Source organism: Leopardus geoffroyi, chromosome A1 (genome assembly GCF_018350155.1).
Source record: "Leopardus geoffroyi isolate Oge1 chromosome A1, O.geoffroyi_Oge1_pat1.0, whole genome shotgun sequence".
NCBI lineage: Eukaryota > Metazoa > Chordata > Mammalia > Carnivora > Felidae > Leopardus > Leopardus geoffroyi.
In genome coordinates, this window is record NC_059326.1 from 186,755,835 (window position 1) to 186,783,041 (window position 27,207).

Below are 27,207 nucleotides of genomic sequence, written 5' to 3' on the forward strand. Positions count from 1 at the left end.
TACAAGAAACAGATCTGAAATCTTTACATTAGAAAAAAAGAAATTTCCTAACAGTATAAATAAGACTGATATTATTGTCAGGGGAAGAATTTAGGATCTCATTTTTTGGTATTTAGGAGGAAAATTAAGGATGGATTTTCATCTCTCAATGGTAGTTACATGTGAATTTCCCTGGTGTGGAAAAACAGTTTATCACTAACAGTCTTGTGGTGTGATTCTAGTTAAAATCCCTTGATCAATACAAAGGAGATTTGTATTTTGTTAATACCAAGCCAAAAGGCTGAGGATTTTTCATTTATGACACTGAATGTATTTCCTTTTCCTTTATGCTGAGCTCTAACATGCAGAGAGTAAAGACATATTTTTAATATTAGAGTATCTTTTTATAATATAATTCAATGAGGAATTATTAGTTTATATAGTTTTTGTTGAGAAGTAATTTATATTTATAAAATGAAATAATATAGATTACCAAAGGAATTAAACATCTCTTGGCAACTTAGCATACAGAAATACCACGGTTAATATTTATATTTAGACATCTTTTTCCAATATATATTTATATATTTCAAAATGTGATCATATTATGCATATTGTTTTGCAGTATTATTTAAAAAACAGTAATATATGAGGCACCTGGGTGGTTCATCGGCTCATGTCATGATCTCACAGCAGTAAGTTCAAACCCTGCATCAGGCTCTGTGCTGACAGCTCAGAGCCTGGAGCCTGCTTTGGATTTTGTGTCTCCCTCTCTTCTCTGCCCCTCCCCAGCTTGCACTGTCTTTCTCTCTCCCTCAAAAATAAATAATAAAACATTAAAAAAATTAAAAAAACAATAACTTATAATAACATGTTGAGAACATCTATTCGTGTCAGTAAATATTTTTACAATGTTATTTTAATCCCAGCATATATTCCATCATATATTTGTACTATATTGTATTTATAGTTTTGTGCTGATTGTGTGTGTGTGTGTGTGTGTGTGTGTGTGTGTGTGTGTGTGTGTAGCTAATGCAGCAGTAAGCATTTGGGGAGATAAATGTGCATTGTCTTTCATTCAGTCTTTCACAGCTTTCAATAGATAGTTAGTATATTATTACTCTGTGCTAAACTCTCTTTTAGACATGAGAGCATAGTGATAAACAAGTTCAAGAAAACTTCATAGTTTCATGGAATGTACCTTCTATTGGGAGAGATGAAAAAGAAAGTAAGCCAATAAATAAACATGACTAGTTGAAAAAGATGGTCGGTGTTATAAACATAAGAAAAATGGGGGATGAGATAGGACTGTTGGCGTTGAGAGTAAGATGGTCAGGGAAGGGCCTCCTGAGTAGGTTTGATCTTTGAGTTGAACTCTGAGTCTCAAAGAAGAGCCAACTACACTCAGGTACATAGGTTCTCCAGTTAGTCAATTGTTAAGAGTTTGTAAGGCTGAAGGAGCTTGGGATATTTGTAAAACAGAGAAAAATCTTAGCTAATGGACTTAGTGAGTTGAGGTAACAGAAGAAAAGAGGTTGCAGGAGGCAAGATTAGAGAGGCATGCAGAGTCCAGGTTATGTAGTACCTTAAAGGCCATGGTAGTAAGTTTGGGTTTAATCTAAGTGCAGTGAAAAGCATCTGGATGATATTAACCAAGGGACACATGAACTGTGTTATGTTTCTACTACCCTGTGAAGACAAGGTTTATAAGCAAGGAGACAGTAACAATGGCATTACAGTCACTCACAAATCATGGTGATTTAAACTAGACTGTTAGAATTGGAGACACAAAAGTAAGAGACTTGTAATGTTTGTATGTAAAGGTGTCAAAACATACTGCTTAATTATTTACTGCAAATATTGCTAGGAATGTAAATATCAGAGCAAAGGGTATGCACAGTTTAGACCTCTCTACATATTCCCAAGTGTTCATAAGGAAATCTGTACAAGCAATGGTAGTTCTATCATTTACCAGAAAGTATGCACAATATTGGCAATATATACAGGGATGAGGAACATTCTTTGCTGTCAAGGAGGTGACCAGCCTAACATGTTGAGAATGCACTTACTATGTACTTACATACAGTGTCTTCCTACGGTATTTATTTAGGTGATAATTTCTATGTCAGATGTAATGTGTTTTCTTTCATGAAGGGGTAAAAACAGAAGTTTTTAATTAGGGGAATAATTTGGCATCCTATCCATTGAATCAACCTGTTGTGTCATATTTTTTTTAAAGTGGAAATTCCAAACAGAAACAATGAAACACTTCTCTAAACATGCCCCATATTAAAAGACTATGCCCCTAATGATAATAAAAGTGATAAATATGCTATGTTGAACAAATTTTCATGGAGTTTTATTGACATGAAACTTGCATTGTATTTAAATTAAATTAAACTTACATTAACTGTTTCTAAATCACATATTTTACAGCCTTAAAAATATTGGTTCTATCTTATAAGAGCCAGAAGCTCAGATTATTAGTCCAAAATCTCAATTTTGACCTAGCATATTATGTTAAAGGAACATAATAGATGATAGCATATTAAACACAATTGTTTATTTCAGCAAGAAGTAATTAAGATAAAGCTAAAAGTTTTATTTTCTTTTAAAATATAAAAGCCTAAGTAGAGACAGAGGGAGATTTTTCTGAAAACATTTAATTTTGGAAGCAAAACTATTATCTAGAAGATCTCAAGAAGTAAGATAAATTAACAAAGTTCAAGATTTTAGCACCTTAGCAGTTATTGTGAAAGCTTAGAGAATTTCATTCCAATAAGTAAAGGAAACTGAATAACCCATAATCACTGATGAAAATAAGCCTTAAACTCTGGTCATTGAAAAATAAACTATTAGGTGTCCTTATGTCCTCAGATAACAGACTAAACACATGTGAAACCAACCCCTTACCCTACCATCTTTTCCCCAAACAGAAAAATAAGGGAAGGAACATAAAGGTATGGAAAATGATGTAATTACATTTATAACTTTTCCCACATACGTGGCCATGCTCTGAAAGAGGAGAGGAAAAGGTCCATTGATTAGAAAGGGTGAGGTCTCCAGAGAAGAAAAAAAGAGCATATGGAAAACCATAGAAATAAATGAGGGTAGAGAGAATGCTGAAGTTTGTGGTTGAATAGCAATTCAGGTCCATATGTGAATACAGAACACATAGTGCATTTTACAGGCTTGAAACTTGCATAAGGATAAGACCCTGCACCATATATCCGGAGTGAAAGTCTGTAGCTGGGAGCAGGATCCAGAAAAATGCCAACGGTTTGTGAAAGGAGTAGGTAGACAGAATGATCCTTAAGAAGATAGTTCTCATTGTTTAATAATAAAACACCTGAAATGGCTTATGTTGTTATTTACTTCTTTTGGTTTGTCTTATTAATATTTAAGCATTGTCAATGGACTAAGTACATCAATTCAGGTTGAGGAGAATGAAGAGAATAGAAATTTGGAAAGCGTGCCAAAAAAAAAAAAAAAAAAAAAAAAGGAAAAAAAAAAAGCACACAGTGATTATAGAGTTCAGCCTAATAATCTTCTGTGAGTTTTGACAAATGTCTAATCATGTAACCACCACTGCAATCAGGATGCAGGGCAGTTCTATTACCCCAAATCATTCCTTCATGCTGGCCTTTTGTAGTCAACCTCTCCCCCATTTTGAATCCCAGGGAACTACTAATGTGTTCTTTGCCCCTATAGTTTGACCTTTTATGGAATGTTGTATAAATGGCATCATGTAATATGTATCCTTTTCAATCTGGCATTTTTACTTAACATTTTGTATTTGAAAAACATGGATGATATTGCATATATGGAAAGTTTGTTCTTTCTTATTGCTGACTAGTATTCTGTTTCATGGATGTACCAGTTTGTGTTTATCTCTTCATCTGCTGAAGAGCATTCATCCAGATGGCTTTCAGTTTTGAAAATTAATATAGAACTGCTGTAACTATTTGCACACAGGAGTAAGATTACTAGGTCACTTGTGAAATGTATGTTAACTTTATAAGAAATGGTCCAACTGTTGTCTAAATGGCTGAAAATTTGTATCCCCATCTGCAGTAAGTAGGATTTTCAGTTGCTCTGCATCCTCATCAGCATTTGGAATTGGCAGTTATTGTTTTTTTTGTTTTTGTTTTTGATGTTTTTATTTTAGCTTTTCTAATGGGTATTTAATGGGATCTCATTTTAGTTTTTAACTTGATTTCCCATGATGACTAATGATGTTTTGTGTAACTTCAGGTGCTTATTTATCATTTGTCCATCTACATTGGCTAAGTGTTCACATTATTTGCCTATTTTTATGGGGTTGTTTGTTGAGTTTTGAGAATTCATTATACATTTTTATATTCTGGATACCTGTCCATTATCAGATATGTGATTTGCAAATACCTTCTCCCAATTTGTGGTTTGTCTTTTTACTCTCTTAATAGTGTTTTTCATGGAACATAAGTTTTAAATTTTGTTGAGGTCCCATTATCAGTATTTTGTTTTATTGCTTGTGCTTGTAGGTTTGTATCAATGTCTTTGCCTAACTCAAAGTCACAGAGAATGTTTTACATTTTACATTTAAGTCTGTGACCCATTTTGAGTTAATTTTTATGGAAGGTGTAAAGTATGGGTGACTTTATTTATTTATTTATTTATTTATTTATTTATTTATTACATATGGATGTTCCTGTTAATCCATACTATTTGTTAAAAATAGTATGCTTTCTCCAATGTATTGCCTTTGCATCCTTGTGAGAAATTATTAAGCATATTTGTGTGGGTTTATTTTTAGATTCTTCTATTTCATGATCTGTGTTTCTATCAATACCATAGTACCACCCTTAGTTTGCTTAATAGTAAGTCTTTAAATCAGATAGTAAGTTCTCCAAGTTTGTTCTTTTCTTTCAAAATTGTTTCATCTATTCTCATTTCTTTCCTCCCTGTATAAATTTTAGAATCAGCTTGTGCATAGCTATAAAAATCCTGTGCATATATTGGTTGGGATTGAATTTTATCTATAATCAATTTGGTGGGATTGACATCTTAACAGTACTTTTCAAATCCAGGAACATGGTATATCTCTCCATTTATTTGCGTTTTGGGCTGTGTGTGTGTGTGTGTGTGTGTGTGTGTGTGTGTGTTTAATGAGATAAAAGGGAGGAAAAAATAAACAACAAACTCACCATTGGAATGGTCTTTCTTCACATTTTGATTCCCTCTGCAATCTGCATACTCTTCTTACTTTGCATGGTACTTTGGTAGTTTTGTTTGTTTGTCTTTATTCTTTCCATTGTATTTAGTTGTGATTAATGGGAGAGAGAGCCTGTCATGGGCTTTCTGTATGTTGTTCAGCATTCAAAGTCAGTCGGTTTTAGTTGTGGTTATCTAAATCCTTCTTGCATGGTGATGGAATGGATTGAGGAACATCCAGAAGTGGTTTGTTTGTTTTTGTTTGTGTGTGTGTGTGTGTGTGTGTGTGTGTGTTTTAATTTTTTCAGTTCCAGGGGTGCCTGGGTGGCTCAGTCGGTTAAGTGTCAGGCTTTGGCTCAAGTCATGATCTACCGTTTTTGGGTTTGAGCCCCGTGTTGGGCTTTGTTCTGACAACTCAGAGCCTGGAGCCTGCTTCAGATTCTGTGTCTCCTTCTCTCTCTGCCCCTCCCCCACTTGTGCTCTGTCTCTCTCTGTCTTTCAAAAGTAAATAAATTTTAAAAAATTTTAATTATTTCTGGTTTGAATAAACCGATTGTGAGACAATTTTCAAAACATAGGGTTGTTAAATGTAAAGGATACACTTTTTATGTGAAAGTTCAAAGGATTTATCTTGGGTAGATAAAGGTTTAGGAGAGAGGGTGGAGCAGACTACTCTTTCTTCTTAAGCCCAATAATATTTATTTAGATTCATGATTTTCTTCTATTCTTGACAGTGCTATGATGTGTCATTTAAAAATAAATGAAAATTGGTGCGACAATTAGCAGAGTTATTAGGGTCTGTCTGGTGCATTTCTTAGCAGGCTTTGCCTTGCTGACAAATAACAGGAATTAGCACATGACACTGGATTTCACAGTAGTACCATTTATTTAGCCCAAAAGAGAATGCAGTTTCTGTGTCCAAACGCATCTCAGCTGACGGAGCACTTTCCAGACAGCATTATCTCCCCTAAATCTCAATGAGGTTTATTATGAAAGAAGCATAAATAGCTTTATCTTCTAATAGAGATAATTATAAAATACTCAATTTTATCTCCAAGAATTGGAAATCACAAAATGTGACTTCTTAAGCACCATATAAATTGCCTATTTTATTTCCTATTTTTAAGGCTATACCACAGAGTCATGCAAAAAGTGTATCTATTCCTTTTCATATTTTCTAGTTATGTAATTCGTAAGTCTACAAGGTTGCTTTTACTATAAATCAAGAAGCTATTTTAGAGATCCTCATTCTATTTTTTTTTACAAAAGCAGAGTGCTTCAGAGCAGTTCAGATCACTGACTAAAGTGATCCACTAAAGGAAATTTCATCTACAATTATTTGATATAACTTGAGGATATTAATGTTTCTTTTGTTAGAATAGAAGGTTGGTTCTACACTTCTCATTCAGCCCTATACTGACTTCTGAATAAGATCAAAATTTGTATATTTGTGAAACAAGGAAAGATGTTTACTTTTTTTGCAGAAGGATTATACTTTTCCCATTAAAACTTTTCAGTGTTTTTAGCAGATAATATCTTACAAGCTGTATTCTAAATTATATAACCAAATTAGGATGTATAAATATCAATGAGGGTTGGAAGAATTCAGGGACTTCACAGAGATTTTATTGTGTATCTCATCCACAAAAGTATGCAAACGTGCAGAAATCCAGTTGGTGTACCTTATTGGATATTCATTCATTCAATCGTTTGTTCATTCATTCACCATTTGTGCCCTAGGACTGTGCTAGTTTTCAAGTTGCAGAAATGATTAATACATGATTCTGTTTTTTTTTTTTTTTTTCAAAAGCCCTCAAGTAGGGCACTGTGAAATGATTTTAAAATAAATTGGTAATTATCTTTTCCAATGAATATTTGGTCTTTCATTAAATCATTCAAATGAGGGTGAGAGAGCAATTACATAGTGCCCATAGGCATCTAATGGATAAAACATGCACAATATATAGTAAATGCTTTATTCATAATATATAGCTATTTGTAGTTTACAAATTGCATTTGAGTTATACATTTAGTTGTCATAATCAGTGTAGATCAGGTATGTGTTGAAAGCCCCATTTATAGTTAAGGGAACTTAAGCAAAAAAAGAAGTTGTGTAAATTTACATGCTAGAAACAATTGAGAAATACAGGAGCTGAGACTCCAAGACCAGTGCTCACTTTATAGCAACCCATTGTTTCTCAAAAGCTAAGAGGCTGGCCTGATAATTTAGTATCCTGTGATTAAAATCCTCTTGAAATACTGACTGAGTTAATATTGTTTAGATTACTGAGAATCTACACAAATCTCAGTGTAAACGTCGCCTCTCCTGGGAAATTCACCCTGATTAAATGGGTTAGGATTCTCATTGACAAACTAAGTAATTATTCCTTACCATCTTTCTTCCTGGGTAAAATATAATAATAAATTTTGCCAAGATATGCTCTCTTCACTTCTGTGTTTACAGTGCCTGCTACAGTGCCTGATACATAGCAAGTTTCAGTAAGAATGGGTTTAATAAATTAATATTTGCCTATATATGAATAGTATATGTTTCTGGGGTTTGGCTGTATATATTTTCTTTTCTTATGAATACTAAAGTGTTTGCCTAACTCCCAAGTCCATTTGGGTACAAAATAACCATTTTTTTCTCATATTCACAGGATTATACCTTGACAATGTACTTTCAGCAAGCCTGGAGAGATAAGAGACTGTCCTATAATGTAATACCTTTAAACTTGACTCTGGACAATAGAGTGGCAGACCAGCTCTGGGTGCCCGATACCTACTTTCTGAATGATAAGAAGTCATTTGTGCATGGAGTGACTGTCAAGAACCGCATGATCCGCCTGCATCCAGATGGGACCGTTCTTTATGGCCTCAGGTCTGTAGTGTCGATTTCAAAATTGAACTTTTTCTGAATGAAATCGTTATTGATTTTTATTGGAGGGGAATATTGTGATGTTTTCCTTATTCCTCCTTCGGTTCTGTGATAAGCAGTTAAATCTCCTATCCAGTAGACATCTGAGAGTTTAGGGGAGCATGTATACAAAGGGACTTAGTCCTAGCTAAAAATAATTTTTTCTGAATTATCGTCTAACATCAGCTCCTGATCCTAAAGCTGCTTTCTTTAAGGAGTAAGGATAAACAATCAAAATATCTGGGCTATAGTTCTTAATTAGAATGGAAACAAATTATGAATGCTGAATACTTGTTTGAGCATGGCAGATTTCTGTTTCATAAATTTCTCCTAAGCTGTGTGAATTGGGTCTGGTTCTCTGGTGACAGGAAGGCTTTTTGTGCCCTCTCTCCCTCCAAGGAATAATCAGACTTGCAAATAAATAAAGTTGTTATCTCATGTTTACTAATAATGAACTTTCATGTCAGTAAACAGTTGTGGTGCTCTGCTCTTAAGGTGAGGATGGATTGCAAAATAAAAGTTTCTTCTTTTTAAGTTTATTTTTGTATTAAAAGCAATAGATGGTTTCCTGAAAGAAAAGGGAGAAAAAAGATATCTATCTTACCCTGAAAAATTGCATTATTACAATATAAAGGCTTTCTTTGCATTATTGGGAAGAAGCTCTTAATTCTGAAATGTTACATTTTCTCTGACTTATTACATAAATGTGTGGTTACCCTATCATAATTATGATGGTAGCAACAATGATATTATTCATTTATTAGGGATTAGTGGTCAGATATTGAGTTAAATCATCAATGCTTTCCATGCATTTTTATAGTTAATCTGTACAACAACTTCATGTGTTAGAAACTGTTACAATTTTTATTTTCAAATGAGGAAACTGAGGCTGATACAACTTGCCTAAAATCACAAAGAAAGTAAGCTATGAAGATGAGATTTGAACTCAGATCCAAGTTCTGAGTCACAGCTCTTAATCACTACATGGGGATACTTCTCACTCCCACATTTTTCTTATCTATTATGTCTTGTTTTCATTATCTGGTATATTCTGACAGTCACATTGTTTAGGTGCTTATGTTATTTTTGACAGAGAGAGAGAGAAAGAGAGAGAGAGGGAGAGAGAGAGAGAGAGAGCAAGCGGGCATGAGCGGGGGAGGGGTAGAGAGAGAGGGAGACACAGAATCAGAAGCAGGCTCCAGGCTCTGAGCTGTCAGCACAGAGCCCGATGCAGGACTCGAGCTCACCGCCAGATCATGACCTGAGGCGAAGTCGGATGATCAACCGACTGAGCCACCCAGGTGCCCCTGTTTAGGTGCTTATGAACCAGCTTCTTTGTTGATCATATTTTTTAGAGAAAGTAGCATTTGGCTACCAAGGGAGAGTGGGTAAGGTTGAGGAACAGAGGTAGCATGATTGTGCTCTGTGTCAGCCATTAGAGGTAAGAAGATGGACTGGATATGTGCAGTGTTCACATGTGTGTCTTAGAAAATAGAGAAATGCCAAAGAGATAAATTGACTGGCAGTGTCTGCAAAGATTCCACCAAGGTAGTGGGCTTTGAAAATGCTAATGGAAAGAACTGTGTTAACAGTTATATTTTGCTAAATTTACCACTTGGAATGAACAATAAAACATTTGGTGTGGGGTGCTTGGGTGGTTCAATTGGTTAAGTGTCCAACTCTTGGTTTTAAATTTTTTTTTTTTAATGTTTATTTTTGAGACAGAACATGAGCAGGGAAGGGGCAGAGAGAGAGGGAGACACAGAATGTGAAGCAGGCTCCAAGCTCCGAGCTGTCAGCACAGAGCCCGACGCGGGGCTTGAACTCGCGAACCACGAGATCATGACCTGAGCCGAAGTCGGACTCTTAACCGACTGAGCCACCCAGGTGCCCCACCAACTCTTGGTTTTAGGTCAGGTCATGATCTCATGGTTTGTGGGTTTGAGTCCCCCCTGGAGCTCTTGCTGCCAGTGTGGAGCCTGCTTGGGATTCTCTCTCTACCTCTCTCTCTCTCTCTCTCTCTGCTCTGCCCCTGTTCACTCTCTCGCTCTCTGTCAAAATAAATAAACTTAAAAAAAATCAGGTGTCACAAAGACTTTGATGAGAGGGTGACCATGCAGGCTGTGGGGGAGATGGGGGATGAAAAGAGGTTTCAGTTCCCACTTTTTAAGAGTTAAGCACGGAGTGTGGTCAGAATCCTGAAGAAGGAGCAAGGAGCCATAGAAATAACGTTATCCACTTGGCAGTAAATGAGGGGGAGGACTGGCAAGTGTCAAGTTCTGGCAAAGCACCAGACCTAGTGCTGGAGGCATTTGCCCAGCAAATCACTTAATTTGCACAGCAATCATGCAGAAATTACCCTGAGCTCTTCCCATTTCCTTGCAACACCCACCTTGAAAGCAGAGAACAAGTTCTATTCTCCTTTGTATATCCAACACTGACAAAGTGCCTACACCATAAATGTGCTCAATAAAGGTTGTCAATTCTGAATTCACATGCAAAGTTGAATGGATGGGAAAATCAACAATCAAGATGTCTTTGGAATTGAGAAGGAAAAGAGAGGACCAATATAGATGATAAATAAGGCTTCTTTATATCATTATATACTCAGACAAAAACATTGATGACTGCTCAGTCTTATCATTGAGACCAACTATATGACATTGCTGTAACTCAAACTCACAACAATAGAAAATCATCATTCTCTTATCCCCTCTTCTAACAAGGGGTGTCGAACACGTCTGACATGCGTGAAATTAACACTACTAGACAGAGAAGGCACATGAATTGTAATTGTTCCAGCAGTTGTATTGTTAATTCTGATTTTGAAATGGATAACAAGTTTTTCAAGAAATTTACAAGTATTCTAGTCTACTTTTTACCGATAAATAATAGAATGATTTATTTCATGGCAAGAAGCTTAATGCAGACCACATACTCCCTTCTCAACTCCAGGAGGTTCATTTGCAATATATAAGTAAAAGGAATTCAATTAAAATTACCATGGTAGGGTTGATTCCACTCTACATAGTCACTTTTCCTATTTACCCTAAAACTCCCCTCCCATTGAGATCCTTACACATTGGCAGGGACAAGGGAAGTAGAGAGAACATTCAGAGGGTCTGAGTAAATTTCTTTTTGTAGGATTTTCTTTAGTGAAATGTTCAAGCATTAAAACATAGAAGGGAGAAAGTAGTATGCAAAATATTAATGCTTGTTTAATTTTATCATTGGTATATAGGATTTCATTGTGCCGGTCTTTCAATTTTTCTGTAGGTTTGAAAATTTTTATGATAAAATTTGGAAAAGGAAAAATGTTATGTGTCAGAGACCTAGGAATATCTGGTTCTAATATCCAGGAAATATCATTTAAGATTTAAAAGTCTGTAGCCAAGAAATGCTATTTTGATCTCTTGGAGGTAGGGAATCATCTATCTATGTTATTTACTTTCAGGAGCTCTGTCTGAAAATGAGATCAGCACATCTCAAAGGTTATGTGACTCAGAGGGTGGGATCCTTGACCATAGACAACCAGGTTAAGCCATAACCCAGGAAGGAGTGGTCAAAACTCTGCAGTTAAAACCTTGATGACCTCCTTATGAAATCAGTTGTCCTTCTGCATGAGTGGCCCTTTGCATCTGATTGTACACAGCAGGAACTCTGAGTGCACTCATACTGATACGTTATGTTTGGAGATCAGGAGCTTTGAGGATAGCGCACTAGCTACTCAGCAGGCTTGCATTAAGATACAGTGGCTTTGAGGAACCACATACATAAATGGGTGTAAGTGGACAATGCAACCAACTTCCTTAACAGAGTGTAACGATAATGAAACTTAGGTTTTAGTTTGGGCTTTTATAATAAGCTTCTCTTTGAACCTTGAGTGCCTTATCCAGGTTTTAATTTCCTCATATATAAAACAGAGGGGGTAAATTAGATGATACCAGTATGCTATGATTTTTATAACCTGTCATCCTCTGAATCAATAATTAATGAATCTAAAAGAATATATAATCTAACATCAGAGTAGAAAATGAAATTATATATTTGGAGTAGCATAGTAACTGGTAGATAGTAAGTGTTCAGTGCTACTATTTAATGAATAAATTAATGTAGGGATATTTGAAGGCTGGCACAAGGAAGGCTTTGCATATCAAGGCCGTTGTTTTATATTACAGAATTATACCCCAGTTGTCTTTTCACAATTCAGCAAAGTAGGACACCAGGTCCATGGTGTAGAATGAGAAGAGTGTCAGAGAGCAAGTGGACTGAAGACAATGGGGAAGGTCTATCCCAGGCAGATCTAGAGTGAAAAAGGGAACCACTAAAAAAAATGTATAGTGGAGCCAGTTAACTCCAGCCATTGCATTTGGCAGCGTGAGATCTGGAGCAAGGAAAATGGATGCCTGGCTTGGGACCCAAATGGCAAGGCAGACTTTAAAAGCTGCCCTGTGAGTGCCTGGGTGGCACAGTTGGTTAAGCCTCTGACTCTTGATCTTGGCTTGGGTCATGATTTTGCAGTTTGTGAGTTTGAGCTCTGCTTTGGGCTCTGCACTGATGATGCAGAGCCTGCTTGGGATTCTGTCCCTCCTTCTCTCTACCCCTTACCCACTTGTTCTGTCTCTCTCTCTCTCTCTCTGTCTCTCTCAAAATAAATAAACATAAAAAAATGAATGAATAAATAAATAAAAACTGCTCTGTAGCCCCAGCCCAGTGCCTCATTTGTTGCATCCACTCAGTAACTTTCATTTAATTAGACGTTGTGCAGTTTCTTTTAAAAAGTCTTTCCTTTTCTTCCCCTGATGTCCTATCATGTGTGTCTATTTTCTCAACTTATTTAACAGTCTATGGGATACAGGAATGATTAACAAAAGTTATAAATAGTGCCTTTTTGAAACTTAAATTTATAGTTTGTGGCTAAAGAATAATGAAATCTTTGAATATAGATTCTCACCTTCACTCTTGACTGGTTGATAGCTCAATTTCACCAATTTGATTGTAAAATCAGATTCCTCTTGTCTTTAACAATGCTATTTAGAGATTTCTGTCAGGAGATATATATTCCTCTGTCAGGAGGAAGAATATTTTCTCAGAACTAACCCAGCTGGATAATTTGTGATAAATGAGTTTCTAGTTGATGAAGCCGAAGAATTCCTAGCAATTTACAAAGGAAATATTTCAAACAGAGTAACTATATATTATTCTCAAATAAGATTGGCCCATTCAAATCATTTTCAGAACAGTTCAAGGAAAAATAATATAGAAAATATTGGATTTCTTTTAGGGAATCCAGCAAACCCCTCCCAGGTAAACACCAGATTTAATCTGTGGTTGGTATTATAAAGAATGCTAGATAGAATTTATATTGTTATTTACTTACAATAGGAAATATTTGTTGGATTTCAAAAAGTAAATGAATAATTACATTAAGCAGAAAATTAGGAGGTCTTATCTTACAATTAATAGTTCTTACAATTACTCATTTAAGTGACTTCTAAATTTTATTCCAGCTCCCCAAATTTCATATTCCTATGATTTTGCTAATGGGTGGCACAAATATATTAGGTATATATACTCCCACCTTTCTTTGTGTACATAAGCATTTAACATGATATTTCAGTTACTTAGCAATTATATTTATCTCCTTGAAAATATCTGATTGATTAAGAAATCGAAACCAAAATCATTACATTCTGGCATACAAAAAAAACCCTGAATTATCAAATGATGACATCTTTTTTTAATATAATATATATTTTCATTAAAATTTAAGATCTGAATCCAAATTGGACTGCATATTATTTATATCATAAGCATTTTATCAAACATTAGAAACTCGTCAACAAACATAATTAAGACAAAAGACTTCCTATCAGGAGGTGGTAGATATTTATTATTAAAAAATTAGAAAATACAGTTATGAAAATAAAATTACTCTTAATTCTATCACCTAGAGATAAACACTATCTGTACCTTGCTTTATAGTCTTCTAGATACTTTTCTAGTAAAAAAGCTTATAGGAAATTTTTTATAAAACAGATTTACATTTTACATACTATTTTGTGACTTGAATTTTTTTCTGTGACAAAGGATTTGTCATAAACATGTTTTCATGTCACTATAACCCTCCTCACCACCATTCTTTAGCCATTATGGGACATATTATGGATATATTTCTTTATCCCATACAGGATATGGTTTATGGTTTTCATATAAGATGAAATATGTGGTTGTTGCTATGAAATTCAGGACTACCGTTTAAAATTTACTTAATATTTTAGTGACAGGCAAATAAAAAATATAAATTGTGGCACAATTTATAGTTTTATAGTTGTGCTGTTACAATTTGTAGTCTCACTGGTTAAATAGATGACTCTGGAGATGTACTAATGCTGATTTTATTAGGCCAGTTCTTATGGAAAGAATGACTTAGTCTTTCAGTAATAGCTGACCCATCTAAAAATAGCTGTTTGTCTTTTGGTCTGGGCGGGGGGGGGGGGGTGCTTGAGTTCATTTGTCTATACACCTCCCATATGTAGTATTAGATCAGAAGCATGTCACTTCTGATTAAAGGTTCACATTCTTAAAGAAAATTTCAGCAGGAAGCAGAAGGCAATTCACCCACCTCCTGCTATGTATGTTCTGTCATTGGGAAAATGGCAAAGGATAATGTTAGCTTGTAATGAATTTAGACAGGCAAGATTTTGTTAATTTTGTCTTCTTCCTCTATTCCTAAAGTTTTACCACAGGATATTAAACAAGCAAATAATCCAGTAGCCATCCCTCACTGAAACATAGTCTATCAAACATTAAAATATCAAGTTCTACTCAGATTTTCTAATTGCTTTATTTAATTTTCATAGAGATAGTGATTGCATTTGGTCAAGCAGAAAAACAGAAATTTTATTAAGAATATCAGTCCTAATGGCCAGGGTGCGACGCCCTGCTCTCTAGACTTTCTCATTCTTCTGAGAAGGAAAAATCATCTTCATCTTTCTCCAACTCTGTGGGAAACAGTGCATGCAATCATAATTTTTTATAGAATATATCCAGTCCAAGGAGCTATAAATAATTTTTTTAGTGTTTATTTACTTATTTTGAGAGAGAGAGAGAGAGAGGATGCAAGCAAGGGAGGGGCAGAGAGAGAGAGGGGGAGAGAGAATCCTGAGCAGGCTCCTCACTGTCAGCCCAGAGCCTGATACGGGGCTCGATTTCATGATTTGTGAGATCATGACCTGAGCTGAAATTAAGAGTTGAATGCTTAACTGACTGAGCCACCCAGATGCCCTGAACTGTAAATAATTTTTATAGAGATTTCTTGCTTATTATTTTCCCTATTTAGAAATAATAGCTGACATCTTCAAGTTCACCTCCTTTTTTAGGAATGAGAAGAGGGATGTTCAGAGAGGGAAGGGACTATGTCTAATATCACACAGTTAATGGCAAAGCACAGAGTAGAACACCAGACTCCTAACTCTTAATCCAGGGCTTGTTATTGCTGCTGCTGCTGCTGCTGGAGTCATTTGGTTGTATGGAGTCATCATTGTCTGACTGATGTCAGCAAATAAGTCAATTCCTAATCGAAAAGAGTAGAATCAGGATCACACCATTCTTTGGACTTGAGACATGGAGGCAGTGTGTATTTAGCAGCCCTAAGAAATAATCTAGGGTCTTTCTGTTGCCACATTTTGCTGGACTTTTAGATAAAAAAAAAAAAAATTAAAGAGGAAAAGAAAGTCTGCCCACCATCTTCTTCTTAACTTTTACTGACTCATAGTGTTCCATTAGTCAGTGGGTCTCATTCACTGTCAGCTGAGTGGGTCCCTAGTTGTCCTCATGTCCACTGATTTCAGTCACATGACAGCTGTAGATGTGGCAGCCCTGAAACCAAAGATGTGAAAGAACTTCTGGGGAAAAGAATGACCAGAGACTCCAGGGGTTTTCAAAGAAGGGCAGAAACCAGCCCTATGCCCAATGAGAACATACGTCTTGTATTGAAGGCAAAGGAGTGCCATGGAACTGGGCCTTGTCTCCAAAGGAAAGAAGCATTAAAATCATCGAGGACACATTATTCATAGGCTCGTGAATGTATCTGTATACAGCATCGCTATACATAACACATTTTGGAGGTAGCACTTACATATTCCTGATTTCATTGGGAGTGAACTCTGTAGGCCACAAGAATACTGTCAGCATGGAAAGAAGCCAGATCTTCACTTTTTAATTTAATATAATTTAATTTAATTTGATTATTTAACTTATTTTATTTTAAGCAAAGTATTTCCTAGTGGATGATTAAAATTATAGCTGTTACATATATGTTTGTATATGTATATGTTTGTATACAGGTGTTTATCTCTATTTATAGATATAAATATGCACATGTATCAATTTATAGGTATATAAGTATGTGTACATATACATATGTGTGTATATATTTGGACATATATATGTCAGCAACAGGTTTTTTTCCTCTGTCTTATGTTAAAACTGAAGAAAACAGAAGGGACTTCCATAATTCTGACCTTCAAACAGTGTAGATAGTCCTCAGCATTAAAGATAAAGTCTTCTCCAGTGACGTTTGGGGTAACTTTTGTAACACTCTGATTTCATGAAATCAGTGAATTTTGTTGGCAGCTTTTGCTGGCAACTTGCTTGGCAAATAAGCAAAATACAGTTAACTTAGATAGTCTTTGTAAGGAGTTAGCTCCTGTCAGATTTTTAATTGGACAAAGACCTTTCAAGTCAAATATAAATGAGCACTTGTTTAATTAAGAGAGTGATTACCTGCTATTGGTAGTAGTCGTGGTAGGAGCAGTAGTAGTAATGTGTATCAAGTACTTTCTATATGTCATGCCCTGAATTATCTGTATTAAACAACCCTGTGAAGGAGGCTACTGTTATTTCCATTTTATAGTTGAGAATACTGAAGCTTTGGAGAAGTAAATATCTTGCCGGTTGGTTTGAGGCCCAGAATTGAACTCAAAACCCATGATCTCAGTCACTTCCTCAGACTCTGCAAAAATACAGTATCTGTCCAGGTAGATGGATGCAAAAGACCCTTAGGGAAAGCAGGTACTGAAAATCTTGACGGAAGAAGAATGGAGAGCCCAAATTTCCAAGGCTCATAAAAGGAGCCTCCCCCTAGAGAGACTGTCCGAGTCGCTATTGGTAAATAAATAATTATGACTTTCTCAGTCTTAAACAGGCTCCATGATGGGGATTTGTGCACTGTTTTTGGCTAGCCTGTAGCCGTTTCCATATTTACAGCACGTATAGTATATCCCTCAGGTGTAAGTTAATATCATCACCCCTATTTTCATCCTTTATCCTTGGGGGATTTTCTCTTGTACAATTTAGATGCAGAAAGTTATTTTTGTTTCATGTTTTTGAATCCTCAAGTTCAAGGAAGTCTGAGTTGAACAAGTTCAGTTTGAGTTGGGGGTATAGGGATTTTGAAATTCTCTTCTTTTCCAGAATAATATAGCTATATTGTGGAGTTCGGTTGCAGACTAAGTAAAAAGCAGCCACTTCAAGATTAGATTAAATCTCAGCCAAAGATGTAATACCTTAGTAGAAGTGAGAAGGCCACCTAGCTTTTTGGCTCCTAGGGTCTCTGAAAGCCACTCTAGAGTTACTCTGTCCAGCTTTCTGCTGGATTGAAGATACTGTATTCCTCATAATCTGGGACGGAATTACCCCCAGTAACCTGTACACTTTCATGTCAAGAATTCACAGATGTCATTCTTACACTCAGATCCTTGACCCTAAGTCTACCATCAATACTCATCCTGAGGAAGGGGGGACAGAGAAAGTACTAAGCTTAGTCATACCTCTGACTTTCAGGCAACTAGAAAAGTACCTTTGTCTGTAAGACTATTAGGGAAGATCCCAGAGTACACTGAAGAAAATCTGTATTTGTTTTGTGGCATAAGTAAAAAAAAAAAGACTTATTTCACTGAAGTGTTTTTCAGCCTATTCCCCATGGAGAAGAAAAAAAAAATTAAAGGGGATAAAAGGCAATGTAACCTAAGGATATCATCTCTAAAATTTTTTGTTAAAGGACTTTTGGTTAAAGTTTTAATGCCTTGATTTGCTAAATGGTTAGTAAGAGAGGATTTCTTGCGTATCCTTACCTTTTTATTCTGGAGGTCACAAATAAAAGCAAACCTTCCCTTTGGAAACCAAGCCAGTATAATATCTTAAAGACTCAAATCACAGTCACCACATTATGAAATCCTCAAGCTATTTTACTTCTCAGAAGCAGCCCATTATCTGCACTCTTATGGACAGAATAAAAGGCAACAAAATGCTAACTGGCCATAAATCCTTGGAGGAAGATATTAATTCCATGTTGGGTTGTTCTCACTAGCCATAATAGAGAAAATAATTAGGACTTTTATTTTAGCAGCTGTAATAGTCTAACAACTAAGGGAAACTGAAAAAAATCAGGATAAAGACCAAAACTTCTTGTGGCATCAATATGCTGGGAGGCATTTTCCATCACTGCATAGTGAGGCCACAGAACACAGGAAAAGCAGTGTTGCCCAAGGATCAAGAGCCTGGGTTTGGGATCTGACTGCCTTGTTTCAAGGACTTCCTCTGTCACAAATTAGCTGTGCTTCATCTTTCTGACATTCAGCTCCCTTGTCAGTGATGTAGGGCTTTAGAGTACCCCCACTTTATAGGATTACTGGGGAGATTAAGTGAACAAAGATTTGTAAAGCACTTAGTAGAGTCCTCAGCACACACTGACTTCTTTGTAGAGATTAATTGCCATTGTAAGAATGCCACATGTGTCTAACTTTGACCTATCCTGCTATTTTCTGTCGTGATCAGTACCAGATGGTATTTGGCAAGAGGGGATAGCGGTGTTACATCCTTATTATGTACCAACACTGTGCTAGGGTGCTGGGGTTACACAAAGACACATGAGACAACCAAAAATTGAGACTCAAAACCTGAAGTTTAGTGGGATGAGAAGATATGTAATAGTGAGATGAAGAGCAAAGTAGGATAGGATAGTGCAAGAGGGCCAGGTTCTGGAGTTTGGGGTTTTTTTTTGTAGGTTTTGTGGCTTTTTAAAAAGTTACCTACCAACTTTAAATTGAAAATAATATCATTTAACTTATGGGAATATAATCAGAATTAAATAATGTAACTTAGGTAAAACAGCCAGCACCCAGTAGGTGGGTAATAAATACTTGTTGTGGTCTTATTCATTGGTGCAGTTACCAAGATAACGGCGATCATCAAAATCAATTAGGCACATGCTGTATATCATTTGCTGCTCATTTGTTGTACCTTCTGATCCTCAAATAATCCCATCTGGCAGATACTCATATCATTCCATTTTTATAGAAAAAGAAACTGAGACCTAGACAAATCCAGTAACTTGTTCAAAGCAGCACAACTTCACGTGTCAAGCATGGGAATAGAATTTAAGCTGTTTGACTCTAGAGTTTATGCCCTTCATGTTCTTATAGGTTTAATGCAGGGGAATGGCCCAGTGCATGGCCTAGGAGGTAGCAGAGCAGACACAGACTCACTCAGAATTTTCATTAGACTGATAGCTGATTGCTGTTAGTAATGGCGACTACCCTAATGTTAGGAATGTCTGTGTAGTGTACTCAAAGGAAGCATGAGAAAATACTAGTGTTATTTATGTTTAATGAAACAAGGCCATTGTAGTCAAGTGAATTTCTGAACCCTCAATTCATTTATCCATCAATCCACCCAATCAGCTGCCATGTAAGCACTTCTTATTTCTCTAGGTGGGGAATGGGGGTGCAGAAGTGAATAAGCCAGACATAGTCCCTAACTCCAGAGGCATGTACTTAATAAAGGAAACATATAAACCACCAGCAAAAAAAAAAAAAAAAAAAAAAGAGGCTATTTAATAATAAACTTGAGGGTTGCAAATTGTGATAAATTCCATGAAGAAAATTAAACAGAATGAATGATCTGATAAAGAGTGAGCAGGGGGGTGGAATCCTATCTGAGGAGTGACATCTGAATCAAGATGTTATTTATCAAGACCAAAAGGCAGAAATCTGAGCAATGATCCAGTTAGAACAAAAGCACCATGGTCCTAAGGACAGAACACACTTATGTGCTCACAGGAAGAAAATTAAGTAATGCTGCTTTACCCCAAATTTCTGTTTCCTCTCTATCACATTTCTGCATTTTGTGTGCTTTATAACTAAATGCATTTTTCATAAACACTATACTAATAGTAAACAGTAAAATAAATAAAAATATAACAGTAAAATAGTGTTTACTATTGGCCATGTTACAATAAATGATAATCTCCATGAGAGCAGAGACCTCTATTTTTCCCCCTGCTGTATCCCAGCAACTTGCATAGTGCCTGTCTCAGAAGGGTCAGTGCAAAACTATTTGTTAAATGAATGTCTGCAAGAATGAATAAGTAATAGTAGTTTCTCCACATTACTTCCTATCTTATCAGTGTAACTACCTGACTTTGTTTATCAGTTAGAGGGGATCCTGTGGTCTCTGGAGGCTTATCTCAAATTGATTTATCATTCAGTCTCAATGCAAGCAACTCAGGCAAAATCACATCTAATGTTTTTAAAGAATGGATTTGCATTCTGAGGTAAATTAAGAAGAAAGAGAAGCATAAAATCAAATCGGTATCATGGAGAACCCAATTACCAAAGATTATTATGTTTTAATGAGGTGAAAAAATCTGATCGTCCTGCCTAGTAGACACCGTGTGCATTTCTCTTTATTAGTGGGGAGAACTACGTTACCAGTGAGATGGTACTAGAGGTGATACCGGTTCGACAGATGATAAGAAGGCATTCTGAAAACAAAGACAGGATCAGCATTTATCATCAATTCAGTTTTCCAGGTTGTGACTTAAACGCAAATGAGTTGACTGTGTAGAAATTTCCATTGGTGTAGTATTTTCGTATGTTATTTTATTATTTGCAGTCCCAGTGGTGTCTTAAAGGATACGCAGAGATGTGAAGGTGAAGAGAGTTGTATAAATGTGGAATTTAGGTGACCCATATTAGCCTTCTACCACATAATGAGTCAGTGAGAAAACACTTTCTAATGAGAACTAGTGCTTTTCAGACACATACCTAGAAAAATTCATTATGGCTGAGTTAAAGGGAGATGTTCTTTTTTATTTATGATTATCGAATATTTTACGATTAAAATGTGTATAGTTTCTCATTGATTTGTTTAGCAAATAGCATATCCTTATGTTATTTGAACTATCTTGTTTATATTTCAGTGTGTGTGTGTTTGTGCACATGTGTGTGCACATGTATGTTTTCTCTGTGTGATAGGAGGCAAGGCAGGAAGTGGGAAGAGTGAGGGTTGACTACCATGTGGAAAAAAGAAGCATTTTTATTGCTCAGAACAATGTTTTTCCCAAATCATAAGTATTTTAGCCCTTTTGGCTGGAATCCATGGGTTGGAATCCATGGGTTGAGCTAACTTCCTGTGGGAAGTTAGATATATGGGACACAAGGGTCAGTCTTCTGCCCATGTAATAGGGGTTTATGGTGTGATAATGAGAAACATTTCACCGCATCCCCAACTGTCCCTTTCTTAGCCCATTTAGTATGTGACAACTTTATATATCTCACTGTTTCACTCACATTATTTACTAATGGTTGGTTCATGGATCCTTGCTAAGTTACTTAATCTCTGCACAGTCAGTCATCACCCAGTGATGAGGGGATGAGACAACCCATAGGTCTGATCTTTATTTGGTGGAGGGTGGAGTTACTCTCAAGGAGGAAAAGTTTGTGTCAACTGCATGGGTGGCCTGGGACTGGGAAAGGATGCACACTGAAAGAACAGAGGGGGAAAATCAACACAGGAGTGAAAATGCACTTCTCAAATCTAGGCATAAAACAAGTAGTATTTTAGTCTGAGAGGCCAAGTTCCAAATAATATGGATTACCTGACATTCCAATTTGAGAACACTAAGGATTGTGGAATCACCTATGAGGCTGAATTTGGTCTATGTCATTGGATGGGTTTTAGGGTTGTTTTTTTTTAATGTTTATTTTTGAAGGAGAGAGAGACAGAGTGTGATTAGGGGAGGGGCAGAGAGAAAGGGACACAGAGAATCTTGAAGCAGGCTTCAGGCTCTGAGCTTTCAGCACAGCGCCCGACACGGGGCTGGAACTCACAAACCTTGAGATCCTGACCTGAGCCAGAGTTGGAAGCTTAACTGACTGAGCCACCCAGCACCCCGGATAGGTTTTAGTTTTAGTGCTTATTTTATTATGCAAATCTCAGACATCTTAGATGAGGAAGAGTCTATATTGCGGAGTTACTTTTCCTTTATTTGTGATTTTGTTCTTTTTGATTGATGCTCAGGCTTGTTTCCTCCAACATGAGTGGGATGCTAGGCTCAATTTCATCTTTTGTTGTATTTTAAAAATTGTGTAAAATAAAATTACTATTCATTAGTGAAAATCTTCTTTCATTTCAAAAAGCTTTTGTCCTTGCAAGTTTCCAGCTTTTCTAAGCATGGATAGAAAAAAAGTGTAAAATATACATGGAGCCAAATGTCCAGAGGTCGTCAGTGTAATTGCTGACTGCTAAGATTTGGTAGGGGTTGAGTGACAGGGCAAGGTTTAATTCCATATTTCAGGTGCTTTCAGCTGTTGCACACACAATTTCGTTCAGGAGTATGTCAGGGTATGGGCTTACTTAAGCAGACAACATTCGGTACAAACTAGACACTGAACATGAATGTATTCCTTATGTGAGCCATGACCTTTCTGTGCTTTAAAATGTAGTTTCCAAATCCTCATCTATTTCCTCCACTGCTCTGTGTTAAAGAGAACTGACTGCATCAGGAGGGATTTAGGGACACCAGAATTTTTTACTTCTCTGGATACACCATCTGCATGAGCAGATGGGGAAACATGTCACAAGGCTAGAGGGGGACTCCAAATCAAAAAACAGGAGAAACAAAAACGAAATGCAACGGCAGGGTAGAGCAGATGAACGCCAGTGGCTGGGAATTCTTTGCAATCTGACCCAGGTAATGGTCACTGAGTAGCTGCTACCCATGGAATACAAAAGTCCCCAGAACAGTGATGCTCTCTGCATTGCTGTGGGCAGATTGCTCAGCACTGGAAGGGAGCATACACACCCATTTCTCTCTGCTGATGGGAAGAGATCTCTGGTACTGTTAGTTAAAATTCCTCATAGCAGACAGCAAGCTTTCGTTTCCATTAAGCTTTCCTTGGGGCAACTGACCATGTGCTGGTGGGAAAAGATTCTACATAAGACTAGATTTGAATATCTTCCCAAAATTGATTGACACATTGCCTGTACTTTTGCTTATAACATTTTATTTATTTCCACGTTTTAAAAATTTTTTTTTCATTCATTTATTGCTTATTCAAACATTAATTTTAATTCACATTTATTTAGTAGTTATTTTGTGCCAGGAACGGTATCCTAAATACTTCATATACTTTAACTCCTAAGAAGTAGATATTTTTTACACAAGAGAAAACCGAAGCTCAAAAAAAAACTAATGTGCTTAATGTCACACAGCTAGTGATTGCAGAGCTGAATATTGGATCCAAGTGTATCTGACTTATGAAATTCTAACAGTCACTCTATATTGCCCTTTTTACCTTTCTCTGGACACATAGGTTATTACAACTGATAAAAATCAGTCTTCATATTTGAAGATACATAACTTGTGAATGATTTGCTTTCCTAGCTATGGCTCCTACATTATAGGAAAAAAATCTTGTAAATTTAAATTCTAGCCACATATTTTGTAGATAAAAGATTTTGTTCAGAGATTATTCAATTTAAAACATCATTGTTCTATGTCTGCTATGTCTATAGGCTGTATGAGCTGATAGGATTTGCAGCATGACTGTTGACATTGTTGTAAAGTCATGTCTATAAAATGATGAGGCACTGGAGGTTTGCAAAATTATTGGGTCCTCTGCCCAGTATTTTATATGTATTCATTCAAGAAATGTCATTTCTCTCTCTCTCTCTCTCCTTTCCTTTTTAATTTTTTAATGTTTATTTTTGAGAGAGAGAGAGAGAGAGAGACACACACACACACAGAGCATGAGTGGGGAAGGAGCAGAGAGAGGGAGACACAGAATCCGAAACAGACTCCAGGTTCTGGAGCTGTCAGCACAGATGCAGGGCTCAAACTCACAAACCGGGAGATTATGACCTGAGCTGAAGTCAGACGCTCAACTGACTGAGCCACCCAGGCGCCCCTCCTTTCCTTTTTTAGTAAGACTAAGAGTTTGTCTTCCAGGTACGTAAATAATAAATGCTAGTGATCAAAGATTTGAAAAGTAGAGTATTTTAAAAAGTATCAAATTTTGAAGAAAAAAATACCTTCAGAGATACCTATCATTGTCAGGTTCCCTTCTGTATTCTTTGAATGTTTTTTCACATAAAACTGTGATTATGTTATATGTCCATTTCATAATTTTCTTTTTTTTTTAATTTTTTTAACGTTTATTTATTTTTGAGACAGAGAGAGACAGAGCATGAATGGGGGAGGGTCAGAGAGAGAGGGAGACACAGAATCCGAAACAGGCTCTGGGCTCTGAGCTGTCAGCACAGAGCCCGACGCGGGGCTCGAACTCACAGACCGCGAGATCATGACCTGAGCTGAAGTCGGACGCTCAACCGACTGAGCCACCCAGGCGCCCCCATTTCATAATTTTCTTTATTCACTTAATATTATTCCTTCATTTTCCTGCAGTATGACTTTGAAGCTACTTAATCTCTTATATTTGGAGGTGATGCTGTATGTTGCCAACCCCCTACTTCAGCATATTTAAGTGGGTTTCAACTTTTAACTACAGTCATACCTTGTTTTATTGTGCATCTCTTTATTGTACTTCACAGATAACTGCATTTTTTTTACAGATTGGAGGTTTGTAGCAACCTGTATCAAACAAGGCTATTTGTACCATTTTCCCTCTAGTATTTGCTTACTTCATGTCTCTGTGTCACAGTTTGGTAATTCTCACAGTATTTACAACTTTTTCATGATTGTTATATTTGTTATGGTAATCTGTGTTCAGTGATCTTTAATGTTACTATTTTAATTGTTTTGGGGCATCACACACTGCAGCCCATAAGTTGGCAAACTTAGTTGATAAATGTTGTGTGTGTTCTGACTTTTCTACCGAGTGTCCGTTTCCCCCAGGTGTCCCCCTTTCCTCAAGCCCCCGTGTTTCCTGAGACACAACAGTATTAAAATTAGTGTTCTAGTGAAGGGAAGAGTCACATGTCTCTCACTTAAAATCAAAGACTAGACATGATTTAGCTCAGTGAAAAAGGCATGTCAAAAGCTTAGATATGTGGGAAGCTCAGCCTCCTGCGTCAGCTTCCCAAGTTGTGAAAGCAAAGGAACAGCTCTTGAAGGAAATTAAAAGTGTTACTCTGTTGAACATACGAATGATAAGAAAGTAGAACAGCCTTATTGCTAATATGGAGAGAGTTGTAGTAGTCTAAACAGAAGATCAAATCAGCCACAACGTTCCCTTAAGCCAGAGCCTAATGCAGAGCAAGGCCCTAACTCTCTTCAATCTATGAAGGTTCAGAGAGGAGAGAAGGCTGCAGAAGAAAAGTTTGAAACGAGTAGAGGTTGGTTCACGAGGTTTAGGGAAGGAAGCCGTCTTCATAACAGAAAAGTACAAAGTGAAGCAGCAAGCGCTGAGGTAGAAGCTGCAGCAAGTTATTAAGAAGGTCTAGCTAAGAGAGCTGATAACGTGACTACACCAAACAACAGATATTCCACGTAGACAAAACAGCTTTCCATTAAAAGAAAATACCTTCTAGGATATCCATAGCTAGAGAGGAGAAGTCAATGCCTGGCTTCAAAGCTTCAAAGGATAGGCTGATTCTCCTGTAAGGAGTTCATGCAGCTGGTAACTTTAAGTGGAAGCCAATGCTCATTTACATTCTGAAAATCAAGAGCTTTTAATAATTATGCTAAATCTATTCTGCCTCTGTTCTACATATGGAACAACAACTCCTGGATGACAACACGTCTGTTTACAACATGGTTTGCTGAATATTTTAAGTCCACTGTTGAGACCTACTGCTCAGGAAAAAAAAAATTCCTTTCAAAATTGTACTGCTCATTGACAAACACCTGATCACCCAAGGGCTCTGGTGGAGATGTACAGCACGATTAATGTTGTTTGTGTGCCTGCTAACACAACATCCATTCTGTAGCCCATGGATCAAGGAGTAATTGTCACTTTCAAGTTTTATTATTTAAGAAATACATTTCATAAGGCAATACTTGCCATAGATACTGATTCCTCTGATGGATCTGGGCAAGTACATTGAAAACTTCTCTCAAAGATTCACCATTCTAGATGCCCCTAAGAACATTAGTGTTTCATGGAAAGAGGTCAAATGATCAACATGAACAGGACTTTGGAAGAAGTTGCTTCTAACCTGCATGGATGACTTTGAGGGAGTCAAGATTTCATTGGAGGAAGTAACTGCAGATGCGGTTCTCTGGCTGTTTCCACCACCTCTATAGCTACTTACTCCGATTAAGAAGTGGAGCCTGAAGATGTGACTCAATTGCTGCCATCTCATGATGAAACTGGAACGGATGAGGAGTTGCTTCTCAGAGATGAGCAAAGAAAGTAGTTTCTTGAGTTGGAATCTACCCCTGGCGAAGATGCTTGTGGAAATTGTTGAAATGACAACAAAGCATTTAGAATGTTACATCAACTTAATTGATAAAGCAGTGGCAAGATTTGAGAGAACTGACACCAATTTTGAAAGAAGTTCTGCTATGTATAAAATGCTGTCAAAACGGGATCTGCTCTGATGCTACAGAGAAATCGTTTGTGAAGGGAAGAGTCAGTAAGTGCAACAAACTTCATTGTTGTTTTACTTTAAGAAATTGGCATAGCCACCCCCAGCCTTCTGCAGCGCTCACCTTGATGGGTCAGCAGATACCAACATTGATGAAAGATCTTCAACCTGCAAAAGAATTACACCTCATTGAAAGATCAGATAATGGTTAGCATTTTTTAGCAATAAAGTATTTTAAGGTGTGTACATTTTTTTAGACATAATATTATTGCACACTTAATAGA

General features: G+C 36.6%; 1 protein-coding gene across 4 annotated transcripts in view; it reads left to right on the top strand.

Moving 5' to 3' along the window:
- Nucleotides 1-27,207, top strand: part of GABRB2 (gamma-aminobutyric acid type A receptor subunit beta2) — a 237,053-nt gene that overhangs the window by 67,371 nt on the left and 142,475 nt on the right. For all 4 annotated transcript variants that reach the window (XM_045502749.1, XM_045502779.1, XM_045502768.1 and 1 more), the window contains one exon: nt 7,833-8,053. In XM_045502749.1, the coding sequence (XP_045358705.1) occupies nt 7,833-8,053 (221 nt within the window). The remainder of the gene's footprint in view (nt 1-7,832; nt 8,054-27,207) is intronic.